The sequence below is a fragment of the Megascapheus bottae genome, chromosome 22 (genome assembly GCF_031878675.1).
Source record: "Megascapheus bottae isolate mThoBot1 chromosome 22, mThoBot2.hap1, whole genome shotgun sequence".
Classification (NCBI taxonomy): Eukaryota; Metazoa; Chordata; class Mammalia; order Rodentia; family Geomyidae; genus Megascapheus; species Megascapheus bottae.
This window is the reverse complement of record NC_143530.1, coordinates 8,501,237-8,515,428: the sequence shown is the minus strand read 5'-3', so window position 1 is coordinate 8,515,428 and position 14,192 is coordinate 8,501,237. Positions and strand designations below refer to the sequence as shown.

At 50.4% G+C, this 14,192-nt stretch overlaps 1 protein-coding gene across 3 annotated transcripts; it reads right to left on the bottom strand.

Moving 5' to 3' along the window:
• Positions 1-2,597: 2,597 nt before the first annotated feature.
• Unc5cl (unc-5 family C-terminal like) lies at positions 2,598-14,144 on the bottom strand. Of its 3 annotated transcripts, none has more exons than XM_090355312.1 (10): positions 13,778-14,144; positions 10,419-10,493; positions 9,538-9,983; positions 8,755-9,055; positions 7,858-8,120; positions 7,162-7,263; positions 6,821-6,888; positions 5,947-6,047; positions 5,661-5,774; positions 2,598-4,417 (listed from the first exon to the last, which is right to left on the bottom strand). In XM_090355312.1, the coding sequence occupies exons 3-10, from the start codon at positions 9,920-9,922 to the stop codon at positions 4,213-4,215; spliced, it is 1,539 nt and encodes a 512-aa protein (XP_090211438.1). In that variant the 5' UTR covers positions 9,923-9,983; positions 10,419-10,493; positions 13,778-14,144; the 3' UTR covers positions 2,598-4,212. The 3 variants fall into 3 exon arrangements, with proteins under 3 accessions (XP_090211438.1, XP_090211440.1, XP_090211439.1); XM_090355314.1 differs by having other exon boundaries at positions 7,945-8,120; XM_090355313.1 differs by having other exon boundaries at positions 9,538-10,493.
• Between the last annotated feature and the right edge of the window lie 48 nt (positions 14,145-14,192).

Here is a 14,192-nt window from a genome sequence, read left to right as displayed (position 1 = left end):
TGTGTATACATTTATTTGATTATTTGAAATAAGAAAGGGAAGGGGGAAAAACTAGATAATTGGGAGGGAGAAGGGGAGGGAAATGGGGACAAAAACATGAGAAGGAGTATCAATGTGTGAGAAGTAATTCACCTACTATCTGGCAAATGTAACTGTAACCCCTCTATACATTACCCCGACAATAAAAAATAAAATAAAGAAAAAAAGAACTCTGCTATGATCCTTTGTTCAACCTCTTCAGCATCTTTTTTTTTCCAGTCAGCAATGGAGCTTGAACTCAGTATTTGGGCACTATCCCTGAGCTCTTTTGCTCAAGGTTAGCCCTCTATCATTTTGAGCCACATCTCCACTTCTCATTTTCTGGTGGTTCACTGGAGATGAGTTTCATGATTTCTCTGCCCAGACTGGTTTCACACCTCAATCCTCAGATCTCAGCCTCCTGAATAGCTAGGGTTACAGGCGTGAGCTACCAGCACCCAGCTCCATCCTTCATTTTCTAAGTCTTTCCTACTATGTTTGGAATCTGAATCCCCTGAAGCTTGATAACTAACACTAAACATATTTGTGTCCTTGAGCAAGAGGACACTAAACAGCTAGAATTCATGTTTGCTTTTTTTGGTGGCCAGAAGCTAACACATCTCCACCAACAAGAAAACTAGTGTAAATTGGATTAAAGCCAGCAGGAAAGAGATTACCTCAAGATTTAAAAAAAAAAGAAGCTCACTATGATTCTAAGCACAAAGTAAGCAGTGAAATGTGTGCTGAGCAGATGAGTAAGTCTGCCTGTGTTAGGATGAATAAGGAGGACAGGTCTCGTCAAAGCCCCTTCATACCACAGACCCTCTTAACACTGGCCAGAGAAGAAGGATATGATACAGAATAAAGGACAGTTAGTTCAGAGAAAGACTCATTGGCACAGTGGGCAATGTGTTTGTGGGGCACTCTATAGTCTCCAGCTATCTAGTTTAAGCGAAAACAATATATGGAGAAACCTCAATGGGTCACAATCATGGGAAAAGTTGAAGGATTGATTGTACTCTAGGGCACACTGCTAGCTCTTCAAAGTAAACACCAGCTTAGTAGTCTATTCAACACCCCAGCCGTACACACATATGAACACATTATTACAATTCTAAATCAAAGCCCCACCCAAGTTTATCTGGTTGGAAGAATATAAGCATATCTAATTTCCTAAGGAGTCTGGAAATAGAGTTTGTCTGTAGCTTCTGAAGTACAAAAAGGCCCATGGAGCAGGAGGAGGCATTGAAGAGCCAATTCATCAATGTGGGACATTTCAGAACCAAACTGTAGCAGCATACAAATGAAGTTGTACCCAACATGAAATGTTTTTAAGAGAGCATTAATTTTTTAGCAATTATAGATGAATATTATAATATGTTGGATATATTAGGTTGAACCAAATATATTATTCAAATTGATGTCACCTCTTTCTTTTTACCTTTTCTTGACGTGACCTCTAGAAAAATGAAAATTCCTCTATGTGGCCTTTGACATGTGTCTATTGAACATTGCGGATCTGAATGCCACTCAGAGGTATGCTGAGGACTAGGGGATCTCTGGGCACAGAAAGCTCTCAGTCTGCAGACCTAGACCACACCTGACTTGCACAGCCCCTGCCCCACCCTGGGCTCTAACCAGCAGGGGGAGCCTCTATGGCAGTCAGAAGAGTCATGACTCTGTTCCTAGGGAGGAGGCAGGTACCCTACTAGGGAAAGAGCTGTTAGAGAGACCACAGGCAGCAATCAGTCATATTGCGTTTGGTCTATGGACTGGAAGGAGGATCTTGGTGTACCTCAGGTGTGACTGCTTTATCCTGAAGCTGAAGGGATTGCAGCCCAGACAGGTGAGAGCCATTTTAGTCCACCCCGGATCCACAACTGTGTACCAGGTCTCCTGACCACCACTGGATGTCATCCTTTAGGCTTTCAGCATCATTAAGCACATGCCAGTTGGGTTTGCCTTGAGAAAGGAAGGGTCCCCCACTTCCCATACCATGGCCTGCACCTACCCTTGGGCTTCTGAGCCTCCCTTTGCCAGTCCTGGGAATGCTTTGAGAAACCAGATGGGGACCAGAAAGCATTCTAATACTTTACAGGAATGCTATGCTCTGTTCACAATTGCAGGGTAGAGAGGAGTACACAGAGGTATTTGTTGTGAAGGGCATGAAAGAGCCATGAGATCACAGCCCAGGACTATGGAGGAGAATGGCTGAATCCTTGGCTAAGTAACTGAAAAGGTCAAGACCCCCACCCAGAGTGACCATCAGCCCCTGGTGGGAGGGAATAAGCAAAGGGAGGGGGGTGACGGCGGACAGTTGAGGCTGGAGGAGAAGGAAGAGAGGAAAGAACTCTCTGAGAAGGCTTACTTCTAATGGAAAGGGAAATGAAGCCTGGTACCATACTGGGTAATTTTCATACTGGAATAGCAACGCACAAAGTGCTTCCCTCCAACTCACCCCCACAGGTATAATTTTCCACATAAAACCATTCATACCCACATCCAAACTGACCAATCTAAGCAAAATAGGGCTAGTGACAAAGAAAAGCAATTTTCATATTTTACTATACAATATTGCCCATCCTTTAAAAATGCATTAATATTTTTAATTAAATACAGAAGTGAATTGCTAACATTGCCAGAGAGACTGCCTGCCCTTGGACAAATGAACAGCACCTGTGTGGGGGCAAAAGCATTGCTCTAGGTTGAGGGCAGCCATTTGTTTTCCGTTCAGGATCCGGCCTATTCCTGTCTTTTGTGTACAGTGCCTGACACACAGTAGGTGCTAAATAAGTGTCTGAGTGGGGTGCTCTTTAATCCCTATTCTTTATGTCCTGAGGCTAAACTGTATCTTAATCCATAGGTAAATATCCCACCTCTGCATTCCTAGGGTAACCTGGGCTCTTTCAATATATGACACTGGTTTTGCCTGAGGGAAATGACTGAGGATTTCAAATAAAGAAAGAAACAGGCAAATACAGGGCACTGTAACTAGATAGAGACAACATGATAGCTATTGGCACAGGGTTCAGAGATGGAGCCGTGTCAGAAAACAGAGGAAAAGGCAATCAGAGACTTAAATCTCACACAGTTTGCTGGGCCCAGGTTTACACTAACCACACAGGAGGCCAAGATGCTGAGGACCAAAATTTAAAGCCATGCCAGGCAGAAAAGTCCACAAGACTCCATCTCTAAAACAACTAGCAAAAAGGAAGACTAGAGGTATGACTCAAGTATTAGAGCACCAGCTGAACAAGTCTGGGGGCCCTGAATTCAAACCCCAATAGATCACATTGGAGATGATACAAGAACACTAATTTTTGAGGTTTCTCTTCTGTTTTAATGCTTTGTGGGAGAGGGAAAACAAGGCATGAGCACAAGCATAGGAGATAGAGGTGGAGCAGATAGAGATATGTGCTCCAGGTACATGTGCCTATCTCTGGATCTGGCCTTGCATGTGCTGCCATCTCCCTCACACCCATCGGGCGGGCGCCTTCCTGTCTCCCACATTCACTTGTGGCTCCTGTGGGCAATCACACACACACACACACACACACACACCCTCCCCTGAGCCCACCCCCATGTCCCTCCCAACATTCTCCCTGGAGCCTTTTCTTTGTCCCAGCCAGGACTCAGCTCTCTCCTTTCTCAATTCCGAAAGAGAGCACACCTCCAAGCTCACCAAGCTCTCCAAGCTCCTACCCCTAACCTTGAGGAAGGGGATAGATATAGGGATGTGGGTCCGGGTTGTTCATGGCTCATATGAGTGCATCTTCATCCCTTCTAGGCAATTGCTTGTCGAGGCTCTAGGGCCCTGGTTCAAATAATCTGGTGTTCCCCCATGATTCTAGCCCAGTGCTGGGACCTAAGAGCTTGATGAATACTTGTGGACTGCAGATGCCAAGGAATGCGGGCAGGCCACTCGACAGGGCACCAAACAGACCACCCTAGTCTATGAAGTGGAGCTCTGTCCAGATGCAGGCTGGGCTGTGACCATCCCCGGGCTCCCGCGCCTCCTAACGGCCACGGGGAAAACTGCACCCAGGCCCAAGTTCGAAGGTGGACAGGCAGTCCAGGCAACTTGGGCAGCTGCAGACTCCGGGCCTGGCTGAAGCCCCAAGCACCACCGGTCCACCTGATTGATCCACCCTCTGATCCCGTGGAGCTGGGGGTCCTAGCGCTGCCCCAGGGCTCTCAGAGCTTCTCATCCAGCTCCAGGCCCCGGTTCTCCTGGACTCGGCCTCCACAGGGCACCCGGCCCAGGTAGTTCTGGATGGCCGAGGCGCAGTCCAGCCGCTCCATGGCCGTCATGAGGTCGTGCAGCTCCTGCAGGCTGCCGTTCTGCTCCTCGAACAGCTCCAGGATGGCCGCCGCGGGGCTGCGCTGGCAAGACAGGAACCTAGCCCAGAGGGAGGAGACAGCAGGGAGGGCTCCCTCTCTTCTGTGTGCCCTGCATGGGGGCCCCACTCCCGCTGTGGTCCTCTATCTGCTCTCACCTGCCTTCCCAGACACCCAGGCCTTCTAGGGGGGCTGGCCAGGGCTGGTGGCTCACACTGCAATCCTACCTACTCAGGAGGCTAAGATCCGAGGGTCACAGTGCAAAGCCAGCCCTGGCAGGAAAGTCCATGAGACTGGCTCCAATTCACTACCAAAAAGCTGGAAGTTGAACTGTGGCTCAAGAGGAAAGTGCTAGCCTTGAATCCAAAAGCACATAGGCAGTGATCAGGCCCTGAGTTCAAGTTCCAAGAGGAGAGAGGAGGGAGGGAGGGAAGAAGGGATAGAGGGAGGAAGGGACGGAGAGAGGGAGAGTAGGAGAGAAGGAGAGAGGGACAGAGGGGAAGAGGGAGAGAAGAGAGAAAGAGGAAGAGAGGGAGAGAGAAGAGAGGGAGAGAGAGAAGAGAGAGGGGGGAAGAGAGGGAGGGAGAGAGGAAGAGAAGGAGGAGGGGAAACTGTTCCAGCAACCTCTCTGGCTCCTATTTCTCTCCAGGCCTGTTTCCTCTTAACCAAGCCCAAGTTTTATATAAGAGGACCCCACAGGTTTTTTCCAGCACTAGGCTTTCTAATAGAGTTTTTCTCTTCCACTTCAAACACCCTCCCTCCTCATCCAAGCCCCCTGATTGCCCTCCTCCCTGGAAATCCTGCCCACCAATGAGGAAGCTGTTGCTATAAGACATGGTTTCTATCTTAACCTACTTACTGCTCCAAACACATCCTTGGTCAGTTCTTGGCAGGGGCCATAGCTACAGGGCACCATGACTGCTGACATTCACTGAGTTAACATGGGCCTAGGTACCCAGCTACAAGCTTTCACACATCATCAGGTAAGCTACCAGCTACAAGCTTTCACACATCATCAGGTAAGCTACTGTCATACTCAGACTGCTGCATGGCCAGCATTCACTAGTAACCTGTAATTGATTTGTTCTTGACTATTTACAGAGCACCTGCCACAGGCCAGGTAAGCATCACCCTAGCTGCTGAAGACAGAGCAATCCATGGAAAGAGCTGCCGTTTTCAGGGACTAGAATGTGGAGCAGCCATTGTCTAACTTTTAAATCATCTGAAATGTTCTGAAGTGGGTCCAGCCCACCCATGCTAGCCCCCCCCATACTTCCACCCCCCTCCAATCTCACCCTCCTTACCGGATTTTCATGCCACAGAGCCCCAGGTGGGATGCCAGTCGACGCCAGTCATTTCCCGTGATGCTATATGGCTCCAACAACATCTGCAGCTGCTCAAAGAGCTCTGGGGGCAGCCTGGGGTTGGGGGGAAGAGGGGAGGGAGGCTGTTCATTCAGGGAAGGACCAAAGAGTCCCACTCTGCCTATCCCAGGCCTCCCCCTTCACCCCAGGGCTTTATTTGGCCTGTGGGTGCTGGTACAGGAACCCCAGGCATCTCCCAGACACCCATTACCTCACCTCACCTCACCTATTGCAGGGGGGTGGCTGGGACACAGAGGGTGGCGTGGCCCAGTATTCCTCCTCTGAAGCCTGGAATCTGAGGATTTCCATGTACTTAGTTTCCAAACCCTGAGTCAAAAGCAGAACAGACACAGTGGGTCAGAGGACCAGGCCCTAAGTACGAGCCACAGGCCTAGCTCTATTCCTCACATCTCCACTTCACCAGGCCCTCGACCCTCTGCATCCCTGACCCTAGAACTCCACACCCAACCTTAAGTGTATCTACTAGTTTCTTTAGGAACTGGAGCAATGAAGACCAAGCAGCATGTGGTATAGTTTAAGTTACCAAGAGAAGTTCTAGATGGACGGATGGGGTTCTTCATGCAATGATAAATATTCTACTGGGGCCTTAGGGCTCCCTTCCTTCCACCCCAACTTTTCCACTCCAGGTGGCAATATGAGGATAGCTGACTGCCTTCCATTAAAACGCTACCATGGTCCCCCTAAAGAATCTTGTAGGCAGGAGGGTGAGTCACCTAACTCCCATCCTGGGGACCCACCCCCCCGCCACTGTAGATGCCAAGCATTGGCTCTCAGGTTGAGATGGTTGGCCTAGGTAGAGACCAAATCTCCTTGATGCCCTAGTTCCCTTGAGTTGGGAGATGGGGTCAAATGTAAGGTTGAATGCTTTCAACCTCATGCTACATGGATCCATGGACAAAAACAGGGAAGCCTGTGGGATAACTTGGAGACAGATGCTAAGACCCTCAGAGAGCCAATGTGAAGAATGTCTTCTTCACCTACCTCTGTGATTCAACCAGACTGGCTGGGCCAGAGCAATGCCCTGGACCACCTGGCCAAGGACTACTATAGACTCTGCCCCTCCCCTCAGCACAACTCACGTCTTGGAAGGTGTGCATGGTGACAATGATCTCATTAGTTAGTGCAGAGCAGTCCTCGATGTCATTGGCTACAACGGGAAGGTGGGGGAGTGGAAGGTAAGAGATGACTAAGGGTTGAGTGCAGAAGGAATCAAAGGAACTCTACAGCAAGGAGTGAGGGCTCTGAAGTTGCAACCCAGGGCATCTTCCTGTCTCCCTGAAAAGATCTGCTGCAGTCCCTCCCCTTTTAGAGTGAGTCTGTGTGCACAACCTGGGGCTGGACTGCAGAGCATCTGGGCTTGGGGGAGGGGACCACGGGAGGGGAAGGGAGGCAGAAAAGAAGGCAAGGAGCTTCTGCTTACCTACTTTTCTCCGGAAGCAAAAGGAGCGGAAGGGGCACTTTCCATGCCAGATGTGGAGGTGGGGAACCAGCTGACAACTGCTGTCATCCACATTTTCCCAACCTGGAGAGGGATGGAGAGCAGAGGGCCTCAGAAGTGGCGACCTTCCATGAGACATGAGGACATGGGAAGCAGGAGGGGCTCGAGTGAATGGAAATTCCCGGAGCCTTTGTGGGAGCCCCAAGGCCATCCTGATTGTCTAACACACACACACACATACAGCACACAGGCCAGCACCCTCCCTACAACCTCCCTCTCCTCCTCCACCCCCTACTCCATGTGCCCTGTCCACAACCACACAAGGCAGTGTGTGGGCAATGCTACCCATCCTGCCCCCACCATTAGGAGATGAGGGTAGACAGAAGAGCAAAGCTCCCCTAGCTTCCTGCTCCCACAGCCCCTCTCTGCCCACCTCCTGTTACCCTGCCTTGGAGCAGGTGGCAAGGCTGAGGGGGCAGCAGAGGAAGGAAGTGGGCAAAGCCTTAGGGGGCTTCTGGAGGAAGCTACAGAGGTCAAGGGTCTCCTTGAAATTACTTCCAGCCCAGGAGTCCCAGAAAGAAACTGAGGAGTCCTGGACTTCCAGCCCAATGGGAAGTGCTGAGCCAGTCTTTCTCATGGTCTCCCTATTTCCCTGTCCCCTGGAGCCCCCTCCCTCACCCTCAGAGATATACTTGAGCTTCAGGCACTGGTCGCCCCTGGCCCCTGTGAAGTCAAAGAGCTGGCAGGGTCCGCGCAGACGCCCACCGTGAGGCTTCTCGTTGGCCATGGCCCACTGCAAGGCACAGGGCGTGTTGTTCAGGAAGTAGACCCGCAGCTGCAGGTGTGTCTGCCCTGGTGCCAGTGAGGAACAGAACACAGCCAGCTGCAGCCATTTGCGGGGGGCCTGGCCCACAGGCGCCTCCAGCACACAGGTGTAGAGGCTGTGGAGAGAGAGAGAGTGGCAGAGACCCCAGCACACCTACCACCAGGCCCCCATCTGTCATCTGAGTGCAAACTGGAACACCACCCCAGAGGCACTGAGAGGGAGGGCCTGGGAGAAGGTACAGCTAGATGGTCAAGAAGAGAGCATGGCACAGTGCCCGTGACTGGGGAAGAAAAGCCAACAGGTGCTCTCCGGCTAGGAAGAGGGGGCTCAGGATCCCACGTACAGCTCTGCTCTCGTAATGGAAGGCAAGAAGGGGGCCACAGTGCCTAAGGACCTAGAATGTCAAAGGGATGGAGGGAGCACACATGATAAAGGATCCAATGGGACAAACTTCCCCTAGACAGTCTCATCAGCGGACTGCAGCAGAGACAACAGCAGGGAGAAGGGGAAAGATATGAGGATAGGAAGCAACCCTAGACAGAGTCAAGCACATCTCGGCGGGTAAAACAGGCTGCCATGCACCTCAGGACAGAGAGCCTGGAGAGGGCCTCAGGGCGTAAGGGGCTGCAGGCCATGTAGGACAGATAAAGTAGTGGTTCTATCCAAAGAGATGAGACAGAGAAAAGGATCTGGACAGATGGCATGAGGGAGGGCTCAGGATCATGAGAGGCCCAAGGACTCGGGCCTACCTGAAGTGGGAGAGTGGGACACGGCACTCGTCCCTGGAGCTGTGGGCCCCCGGCCGGCCCAGGGGCCTCCAGGCCTTGGCATCCAGCAGGGTGGTGTTGCTGCTGTAGGTGCAGACATGGCTGGGCTGCTGGGCACAGTGCTTGAAGGTGAGGGTGCAGGGCTTCAGGAAGGAGGCCCCATGGGGGCCACAGGCCACCACAGGGCTCACCAGCCCCTGCGATGGGGACAATGCGGGAGCATCTGTCAGGTCCCACACCAAGATCAGTGACACCCGCTCCTGACGACCCACGGCCACGGCACCTGGGGAGACAGAGGGCTCAGATCCGGTCTGATGAGTAGGAACCCCACTTAGCTAAGACAAGGAGGTGGGATGGAAGCCCAGAAGGAAAGAGGGTCCCCAGTGGAGCAGCTGGAGTTAGTATGGAATGAAAACAGGGCTCCCGTGAGCCAACTTGGGGTGCAGGCCTGAGCTACACCCTCCTTCCCTTTCCAGGTCACCATGAGGCCATGCCATGTCTTGCTTGAACTTGTGAAATGGGCTCTTCCCGCCTGAACTGGAAAATCAACACAGCACACTGAGTCATTAGACCAAAGCACTTTTCCTACCAGGAAGCTGTCCTAAAGGAGGTAGGATATGCCCATCTCTGGAACCATTAAGTTCTATGAGAGATATAAGCGATTTGCAGACACTACAGGGACGTCTCCGAATGATCCCCCTCAGTTATGGCACCCCAATGTGAACCTGAGGGACTCCACCAGGACAGAGGATCAGGAATGCATACCTGGCGGGATGAGCAGGGAGATGCCAGTGTCCTGGAGGATCAGACAGCCACCACGGTGATCTACCTCTCGGGCAGAAAATACCAGAAGCTTGTGCATCAGCTGGCGAGTGACTGTACGGCCCTGAGTGGGCGTGTGCAGCTCCTGGTAGAAGGCGGCCACCTCAGGCAGCGTGGGGGGTGGGCACTCTCTTGGGATCTCATCTTCTGATAGCGGGGTGGGCTGTGACATGGCCTCCACTTGACCATCTGACTTCCAGCAGGCTCCCGGCAGCCACCGAGAACAATGCCAATGAAGACACTTGAGCAGAAGGAGGCCACTTGCCACTGGGACCCCCACCAGCAGGAGGAACTGGGAGGGTTGGAAGAAACTCTCCTGGGGGCACATCCGCTTGGTCACTGGATGCTGCCGGCTCTCCTGCACCCGAGGGCCAGCCAAGGCCCGGGGCCTGGGGAGAAAGGATTAAAGTCAAGTCAGGCTTTTGTAAGCTTGGCTCCAGTGGGGCTGAGTGATGAGAAAGTCTTCCTCTTTCTTTTCTCCCACTCTCTCAAGAACCTTCCAGATAAAGGCATAATGGGAACACCATTACCCGTAGGTCTAGGGGGCTGAGGTAGGAGGATCTGGAATTCAAGGCCAGCCTAGGCTATACAGTGAGACCTTGTATCCAAAAAGCAAACACAAAAAGAGAACATGCCAATGGTTTCCTGTCACTCAGTACACCCTAGTAAAATTCCGAATAAGAAAGAAGCTGTGTTTGGATCTAAAGGATGAGTTCAAATACCATCTTGTATTGGTGCTGAGTAAGCTTATCATATGCTTAATGTAAATCAATTTCTTTACCTGCCCAAGTATCCATCTTTAAGCTCAGCATCATGATACATACCTTAAACCCAGCGCTCTGGTGGCGGAGGCAGAAGGGTCGTGAGTTTGAGGCCGGCCTGGGCCACATAGTGAGACCCTGCCTCAAAAACAAAATACAATGTCGACCTTGATCTACAAATGCTGATACAGCAAAATCAGTAGGTGAATAAAAACAAAAGGCAAAGAGATACCTGGTAACCTCATTGATGTAAAAATAAATAAATATAGGCCGGAGCTTATGAAAATAGCTCTGGGTTTGATCCCAAGCCACACACACACACACACACACACACACACACACACACACACACACACAAAAGTAGTAGAGGTATAGACACACACATATGAATGTGTGTGTACATGTGTGTGAATCTAATTGTGCAGAGAAGGATATGGACTAGTAGTATGTGATGAAATACAATGCAAATCAAATATGTAATTGTATGCCTTCTAGGGCACACATTGTAAAAGGAAAGGGAACAGGAGACATTTTAATAATAGTAATATTTGTATTGGATGCATTGTATACAAAATGTTATTTCAGCAGACAACAGATAAAAACTGATGAGTGAAGTTTCATCCATGGTGGATCACATCTTTGAAGTCCACGTGTATTTTACATGGACCTAGGCACTCTTCACCCACGACCTGCTGAACCCAAATGCTCAGTTGTCTCTAAGGACACTAAGGGACAACTTCCCTTAGTGTAGGTCCAGGAGGCCATGCTCCAATCTCTTTCCTTCCCACTGCTCCCCACTGAGACAACACAAAGTAAGAGGACCAGAGGCATGAACAAGTACTAGATTCCCTTTATTGGCTTTATTTGAATTTATTACTAGTTGAATTTTCACATCCAGCATGTGTTTTGTATGGACGTTCCATCTTTCTGAAGCTCTTAACAGTGAAAAGAGCTAAGCGCTGGTGGCTCATGATTATAATCTCAGGAGGCTGAGATCCGAGGATCATGGTTCAAAGCCAGCCCAGACACAAAATGTCTATGAGACTCTTATCTCTAATTAACCACCAGGAAACCAGAAGTGGCACTGTGGCTCAAGTAGCAGAGAGGTAGCCTTGAGTTGAAGAGCTCAGGGACAGTGCCCAAGCCCCACGATCGATGATGACAACAACAAAAGTGAAAAGAAGCTAGGTAGCCGTGTTCATGCCTGTAATCCTAGCTACTCTGGAGGCTGAGAGCTGAGCCTCAGCTCAATGCCAGCCAGAGCAGTAACGTCTATGAGACTCTTATATCCAATTAACCAGCAAAAAGCCAGAAGTAGAGGCTCAAGTGGGAGAGCACCAATCTTGAGCAAAAAGACCAAACAGGAGTACAAGAGTTCAAACCCTGGTACTGGCACCAGAAAAAAAAAAAGGTAGAAGGGAAATATAAATCTTTCAGATATTATAAGGATGGAAGACATTTTCTGACAAAGACATTTTCTGACAATAAAGTGCTGTCCAAACGTGTATTTATTTATGCCTCTCTGGCCAGAAAGGTCCAAAGACAGCCTACAGGACGACACACAATACAACACCAGACACACAATACAACACCAGTAACAAAACTTCAAAGCAGAAAAAGGAAAAGGCAGGGGCCTGCAGGGCATCTGGAATGAGGCAAGGCCAAAGCATGCTCTGGTTGCATGCTTGACTGCCTCTCTGCGTGGCCACACATTGAACTTTTCTGCAGCCACTCCTACAAATGCCTGCGTTCACTTCCGCCCCCTCCCTCTTCCCTGCCTCAAGCTCCTCCCACTCCCAACACCCCAGACTCTGCTGGTGTCACTGAGCTCCCATACTTGGTATACACTCGTCTTTGGCCTTCCCTCCCTGCTCTTTCTGATTTCTCCCTGCCCGCCTCGTCTCTCTACTTGAACCCCTTCTCATGACGTCCCAGCCCTCACACTCCGTGCTGGGTCACTCCCCTGCCCTCCCTCCTCAAACACTGTTGATTAGACACTTCTTAAACAAACACTCTCTGAGCACCAGGCCTGTCTCAGGTACCATGGAGGCTAAGTCCTGCCAAAGACAATGTCTAATTCAGCCCTCAAGGAGAGGCAGAGAGAACAGAACTCTGTAAATTGGCAGCTGAGATCAGAGGCCCTCCTTCACAGTCCTTGGAAGTCCCACTGGTTGTCTCACCAGGGTCTACACTGAGAAGCATCTGACATCTGACATCCACCACATCTCTCCCCCATCCTACATTCATCTCTCCAGCCATGGAGAGCTGAGCTTTGTCCACCCTCTTCCCTCCTTCTTTCCATGAAGACAACACCACTTCTTAGCTCCTTCCTGACTAGGGTAGATACACCCCTCCATGCTAGGTCCTCACTGAAAATGTGGGTACGAGTTGGGGGTAGTATGGCTCCCTTTGCCTTAAAAGCCCAACCTTATGGCTAGAGCCTCAGCGTTCGCCAGCCAGGCCACCTGCAGGGCCTGCAGTTGAATCAGGTGAGCTGGCAGGAGTAGGGCCGAGCAGCAAACTATCCTTAAGCCCCTTTCCATTTCTTTTGTCCTTCCATAGTCATCGCCCTGGTAAGTTTTTATTTTATTTTATTTATTTTTTTGTGGTCAATAATGGGCTTGAACTCAGGCCTGGATACTGTCCCTGAGCTTTTTCACTCAAGGCTAGTATTCTACTACTCTGAGCCACAGTGCCACTTCCAGTTTTCTGGTGATTAATTGAAGATAAGAATCACACAGATTTTCCTGCCTGGGCTGGCTTTGAACCTCCATCCTCAGATCTCAGCCTCTGAGTAGCTGGGATTGTAGGCATGAGCCACCAGAGAACCCAGCTAATAGCTCTTGTAATTACATTGTGTACAAAGCTTTTACTCAGAAGCAGTGTAAAAGCATTCCACATGGTTTATCTCATCCCGTACAGTCCTATGAATTGATGTCATTTGTGTCTCCATTTCATAGATAAGGAAGTTACATTTCCTCCCCAGCGTGTGGATGGAGCCCAAAAGTACAACTGAAGACAGAGAGGAAGGATGCCCAGGAATGACCAGAACCTGCAGAATCCCTCCTTAATCTCCCCACCCCTTCTTCCTTTCCTCTAGAGGAAATAAAGTTGGCAAGAAATAGACCAAAAATAAAGTAAAAAGGAATAGAAGGAACTAAAGACATATCCATGGTTTGTGAACAAGCCATAGTCACTACCCATGAAGGCCTAGTGGCAGGGGATGGGCCAGGTAAAGGGACTAAAAGGTGGGAACCTGTGCTGTTTCCATAGCAACAACCTTCCTGGGGCCTGGAGAGACCAGAGGCCACATCCCCTCCATTGCCCAGGGCCCTGTTGCCTGGACTGGCCTCCCATCCTGGAGAGGTTGGTATGATCGCTCGCAAAGCTCACTTGGCCGCATCCTGAGCCCACCCATTTACCTGGTCTAAAGCAGGTGGAGCAGTCCCCCAGCCCGCCTGCCCATGGGACCAAGCCGAGAGCTCCTCACTCCATCCTCGTTCTTCCCTGACTCTAAGAGGAAAAGGGACCAGAGTTGGGCTGACAAGGCTTTATAGTGCAGTGACCTTTCCATTGTTATCTCCCAACTCCATGGCTGACTCCTCAGCCATTCCCCCAGCTTGCTTGCCCCAGAGCCCAGACAATCCTAGGTAGCATTTTTTCCAAAGTGATGGCCTTTAGATGTTGATGGCACTCTCACCAGACAGTTGTCTTCTCCAGCACAAAGTGGCAGACTCTAGCTGCCCAGTTCAGCTCACATCCCAGAAGCTTAACCACCCCACCTCACTGGCTATCCCCAGCTTCCCCAGTACCTACTGCCAGATATCAATGCAGGCT

Excerpts from the sequence above, each read along its gene's own strand:
- Unc5cl (XM_090355313.1), bottom strand. The coding sequence starts at position 9,922 with ATGTGCCCCCAGGAGAGTTTCTTCCAACCCTCCCAGTTCCTCCTGCTG. Across the intron at positions 8,121-8,754 it reads GTCCCACTCTCCCACTTCAG|CCTCTACACCTGTGTGCTGG; the intron begins GTAGGCCCGAGT and ends CTCTCTCCACAG. Across the intron at positions 6,048-6,820 it reads CCATGCACACCTTCCAAGAC|GGTTTGGAAACTAAGTACAT; the intron begins GTGAGTTGTGCT and ends CTTTTGACTCAG.